This window comes from Bombina bombina, chromosome 1 (assembly GCF_027579735.1).
Source record: "Bombina bombina isolate aBomBom1 chromosome 1, aBomBom1.pri, whole genome shotgun sequence".
NCBI classification, from domain to species: domain Eukaryota; kingdom Metazoa; phylum Chordata; class Amphibia; order Anura; family Bombinatoridae; genus Bombina; species Bombina bombina.
The window spans coordinates 392,325,226-392,331,225 of NC_069499.1; the positions used below are offsets into that span (position 1 = coordinate 392,325,226).

The window sequence follows — 6,000 nt, forward strand, 5'->3', positions numbered from 1 at the left end:
TCATTATTTCTCCTTTGATCTTAACATGTCTTCTAAGCTGGTCACTTTTTTTTAGGGGGTTCCCTCCAGATTTGATGATGTACTGTGCAAATGGAAACATGAGAGCAAGGGAGGTCCCTTGTACATTGATTGGCTAGGTGGCTCTTACAATAACCAAACAATAGCAGTGAAGCAATTAGGCAGGAAGGAAGAGTAGGTTGTTATTCAAATGTACGTTTTGTTTAGATAAAGATCTTTTAGTCACTTGGCCAAAAATGTAAAAGGCCAAATTTTTTTGTGCACACTGCTAAAAGCATTTAAAGGGAACATTGCGTGCAATGTACAGACAGTGCATGCTCATTCCTTATAACCACACGCAGGTAAGAAGCCTACATGGAAGGTACATGGAGTTAAGACCGTGAGTTTAACCATTCTCGATTTATAATAATTTACTAATTTCCACTAGAAGGTCCCCCCTCACTTGCTTTCTATATTGATGTATAAAAAACAAAAAAAAGAATGTATACCCATCTGACAAGGGGTTTGTTTTACATCAATGGTGTTGATGTAAAAAGGAGTCCCAAGTGAAAATAGTTTTTGAGGTTCTGCTCTACAGAAACCTATGAATGGTCTAGTAATCATTGCCACATGTTTCACTATATAGTGGATTTGGTAGCATATCTATCTTTTAGTCTGGAGCTGGCTAAATTTTGGTTCCTGTCTTTTCTTTGAACTAGACTTATATATATATATATATATATATATATATATATAATCTCATACATCACAAACAAAATCCTTAGAAGGCATGGGTCTTCATGCCGCAGTGAAATAATATCCTAAAGCGAAACAAGTCCAACCAAGGTTGAGATAAGTGTAACCGAAATAAGTATAACATCAGATCAAGCTGAATTATTATCAAAGACTTGATAAAATAAATGTAGAGTGTACAACTGTAAAATCTGTATCATGGCACACAATAATTAATATGAACTTCAAATGTGTTGTCTTATGTACTAATTTTTGGAAGACATCAAACATTTTAATTATCTAAATACTTAATTGATATTCCATTTAGTATAACTCACCATTTCTAAATCTTTTTATTCCAGAAAGTATTGTAATATCCAATTTATATTTTTGTCCCCTACTATCATATCTAAAATTTAGGTCTAGAAACTCCTCAGGTGAGCAGGAAAATAATTGGGGGGGGGGGGGGAAGAAGGAAAAAGAAAGCTATGAAAATCAGAAGAATAAAGAGATTAGTGTAAATTAAATATTTCAAGGGGGCGGAGCAAGCTCTGAATCTGAGCGGTCGCAAGCTAATATAGCTCCGGCTATCTTTTACATTTAACTTTATCTTTGACCGCTCAGTTCAGCTCAATTATTGTAAATATTGTGGCTAATAGTCCAGATAACTACCCTAGAGTTTGAGGGACATTGCCAAGGACAGAAAACGCACATTTTCCATGGCGGTTTATGCCGGAACTTATGAGGAGCGGCCATCTTTCTGCCCAAGCGAAGGCCTGAAGCCATTGATGCCTAGCTGTGCAAAGAGACCAACAGACATCTTAAACAAACAGATGTTGGAGATAGAACATAGGTTAATCTTAGCCCTAACTTCAAATTATGTCCCACAGAACTACCTAGACAGCGCAAAGTACAGATGGGGGAACCAACTCAGGCTTACGTCAAGTGGACGGAAGCAACGGAGGCCACTGAGACCCGATTCACTGCAGAAAAGACGAACATAAACAAGAAGCCTGATAGACAACCAGAGCTTATGTCTATACCACCTTACCAACGAGAATGTTGCCCGTAAGGGATCAGAGAGGGTGGTGGATACCCTCTAATGACCCATTACAGAATCTACTGGTGAGCCCAGACGGGGTGGGGCATGTGGTAATAACGGATTACGCTGTGTGTGCAGCGGAACCTTACCGCGCAGAATGGAACCTGTCTCCAAGGAACAGAACACAGCCAACTGTTTACGAACAGAAGAAGCTAAACGGAGAAGAGGATTTCCCCCAGATAAACCCATCACAACATTATGGTATATCAAGACTCCATAGAATGGAAGAGAGAAAAGATCAGCAACTTCTTTTTGGGCTGCTAGATTCAGTGTCTGACCGCAATGGTCCGGTGGGAGTCACGCATCTAGATTGGTGTTACAAGCCTCAGATGAGAGATATTGTTTTCCATGACCCCAAAGGTGGACAATCTGCTGAGCGGATGCAACTTAAAACTGGAATAGGCTAAACCTTCTTACAGCATTCAGGCTCCTTTGTTTCTTACTATTTATTTTTTCTTTTTACCAAGGACTGCTACTATACCCATAATCCCTCTTGCATGGGCTATAGTGGACGGTGATGATGGCGAATGAGCCTGACGCTTGAAGGTTTTTATTGTTTGTTTTGGTTATCACCTAATTATTTATACACCACAATTGATGTTAAATGCTCCTCATACTTTCTATATGTGCCATTATATTTCATCCATCATCCCATAGTTGTAACTGATGAGTGTCTGATTTGCTGTGCAAGCTTTAGCTAGTTCTACATTTTATTGTTCATTTGTGGGGCTTTGTTTAATGTTGCAATGGGCTGGTAAGTAGTCTAACCAACTATGTTTATATTGTTGGAAAAACTTTCTTCCTAAATCCTATAAATCTGGTATTTAGACATATTGTAAGGTTGAGACTGGGGGAAGATCGTGAAGACTAGGATAATAGATGATATGAATCTATTGGATAGTAGTTGTCTAAGTATAATGGTCATATATTGCAACTAATAGAGTACTGGAACTTCAAGTCTTCTGCCGCAGGGTATTGGGCCCATGCCAATGCGGGAGACTAATTTTTAAAATTTTGTAATTATGAAAACTTCATATCACTCCAAAGACTGTTATATGTCAATTCATATCTGGATAGACATACCTCTCTACCAATCTCATTTTGATAAATCATACATTTATATATGGTCCAACAATATACAGCCCGCTAAGTATACTGCTCAGCTCACAACTAGTTTTGACCCTACTATACTAGTAGAGACCAATTACCCACAACTCTTGCTTCATTGGACCTAGTATATCATAGCCTCCCCCCCATACCCCTGGGCTCACTTTGTTAACATAAGGTAAATGTAACCCTAGAACTACTTCCCCAAATTAATATGAAACTTTGATATCTCGTCATAGAAGCATATTTTCATTCAAAGTTCATATAAATTAATATTGGTTAAAAATATAAAAAAATATTTTCATTTCTTTGAAGACTCTTCAACCCTTTGACTTTAATACTACCATTCCCTACTGTTCCATATTTCTACTATGCAAGGGCTAAGATTGAGCGTGGGAAATAGTCCACTAATTCACTAATATTAAAAAACTGAGATTTCATTGCATGCGCTTCTTTCCATTTATATTCCCTACCCATCTGATTTTGATATTACTATTCCCAAATATTTATATTTTCCTGGTTGCTGGTCCAAGAGTGGCCGTCTGTTGAATTGGGAAATCTGTTGCAATTCTAACAAAAATATGAGCTTCCAATAATACCAGCTCCTTCACTAAAACATTTCAATGGCAATTTGCACAGTAGGTGTGAGTTGGTTATGTTTCACTACATAATCTATATGCTTGAATATTACTCTTATACTATCAAGGTTTGTAATTGGTTTAAATATGATCTAGACGCAATTTCTTACAAAGTTACTAGTGCCTAATGGCTCATTATTTGTTATATAGGAGTCAATGCACCTTAATTGTTTCATGCTGGTGAAAGAACATGTGTTCTATATTGTATGGTTTTTTTTTTTTTTTTAAACCTCAATAAAAATATTTATAAAAAAAAATAAAACATTTTTTTCAAGATTGCCAGTCTACACATTTCTATAAATCCAAGAATTCCATTACAGCAAATAATTCTCCATTATCTATAAAATACTTTATGGGGAAAGATCTGGTCTTTTCCAATTTCTTACAATCATAATTTACATAGTGGCAAAAATAAAGACTGCAAGACTTTTTTAGTGTTTTTTGTATTTTGGGTGGAAAAATATTAAACAGACCAATCTCTGGGAACATACAAACCTCTATACCCAATTCCTTACATATGGTAAAGAACTCATGCCTATACACTTGTGCTACAGGGCAACTCCACCATATATGTAGATCTGAGCCCCTTTCACCACAGTTTCTCCAGCAAGTTGGGGAATTTTTCGAACTAATTTCTGAAAGCTTTAATGGTGTGTAGTGGCAATGTAAGAGTATTTTAACATAAAGTTCCAATGCGTAAGCAGAATGAAGTATATTGTCTGGGATACTCACTTGTAAGTCTTTGAACTAGACAGTATTTTGTAATTATATCCTCTTAACCAGGGTCGTTGTTGACTGCTATGGTGGTTGGTGCTTAATTGCAATAAACCTTTCGGAATCCTTAATAAGAAATGTCTTTTGATGGTGCTCTGCAATTACATTTATTTTTGTACTTATGCAAATATAGGATAACAATGTAATGTTACATTTTCTGTATCTCACTTCAGGATGATGAAATCAACCAACAGAGTCAGTTGGCAGAAACATTAAAGCAGCAAATGCTGGATCAGGATGAGGTATGCTGAACATTATGATTTAACATTTGCTTTTTAAAATATACTTTTATTATATATTTTGATTGAATTGTGATTACTACTACAAATTTAATCAGCCCCCAATTGTGCAAGTTCTCCCACTTAAGAAGATGAGAGAGGCCTGTAATTTTCATCAAAGGTATACCTCAACTATGAGAGACAAAATGGGGAAACAAATCCAGACAATCACATTGTCTGATTTGGAAAGAATTTATTTGCAAATTATGGTGGAAAATAAGTATTTGGTCAATATCAAAAGTTCATCTCAATACTTTGTTATATATCATTTGTTGGCAATGACAGAGGTCAAACATTTTCTGTAAGTCTTCACAAGGTTGTCACACACTGTTGCTGGTATGTTGGCCCATTCCTGCATGCAGATCTCCTCTAGAGCAGTGATGTTTTGGGGCTGTCGTTGGGCAACATGGACTTTCAACTCCCTCCAAAGGTTTTCTATGGGATTGAGATCTGGAGACTGGCTAGGCCACTCCAGGACCTTGAAATGCTTCTTACAAAGCCACTCCTTTGTTGCCCGGGTGGTGTGTTTGGGATCATTGTCATGCTAAAAGACCCAGCCTCGTTTCATCTTCAATGCCCTTGCTGATGGAAGGAGGTTTGCACTTAAAATCTCACGATACATGGCCCCATTCATTCTTTCATGTACACGGATCAGTCGTCCTGTTCACTTTGCAGAGAAACAGCCCCAAAGCATGATGTTGCCACCCCCATGCTTCACAGTAGGTATGGTGTTCTTTGGTTGCAACTCAGCATTCTCTCTCCTCCAAACACAATGAGTTGTGTTTCTACCAAACAGTTCTACTTTGGCTTCATCTGACCATATGACATTCTCCCAATCCGCTTCTGGATCATCCAAATGCTCTCTAGCATACTTCAGACGGGCCCAGACATGTACTGGCTTAAGCAGGGGGACACGTCTGGCACTGCAGGATCTGAGTCCCTGGCGCCGTAGTGTGTTACTGATGGTAGCCTTTGTTACGTTGGTCCCAGCTCTCTGCAGGTCATTCACTAGGTCCCCCGTGTGGTTCTGGGATGTTTGCTCACCGTTCTTGTAATCATTTTGTCCCCACGGGGTGAGATCTTGCGTGGAGCCCCAGATCAAGGGAGATTATCAGTGGTCTTGTGTGTCTTCCATTTTCTAATTATTGCTCCGACAGTTGATTTCTTCACACCAAGCTGCTTGCCTATTGCAGATTCAGTCTTCCCAGCCTGGTGCAGGTCTACAATTTTGTTTCTGGTGTCCTTCGACAGCTCTTTGGTCTTCACCATAGTGGAGTTTGGAGTGTGACTGTTTGAGGTTATGGACAGGTGTCTTTTATACAGATAACAAGTTCAAACAGGTGCCATTAATACAGGTAATGAGTGGAGGACA

The 6,000-nt window shown here is 38.3% G+C and overlaps 1 protein-coding gene across 1 annotated transcript in view; it reads left to right on the forward strand.

Annotated features, from left to right (window-relative positions):
- The window catches only part of KIF5C (kinesin family member 5C), a 350,079-nt gene that overhangs the window by 188,477 nt on the left and 155,602 nt on the right, over positions 1–6,000 (forward strand). Inside the window, exon 13 of the mRNA XM_053698287.1 lies at positions 4,524–4,592. Within this exon, the coding sequence (XP_053554262.1) occupies positions 4,524–4,592 (69 nt within the window). The remainder of the gene's footprint in view (positions 1–4,523; positions 4,593–6,000) is intronic.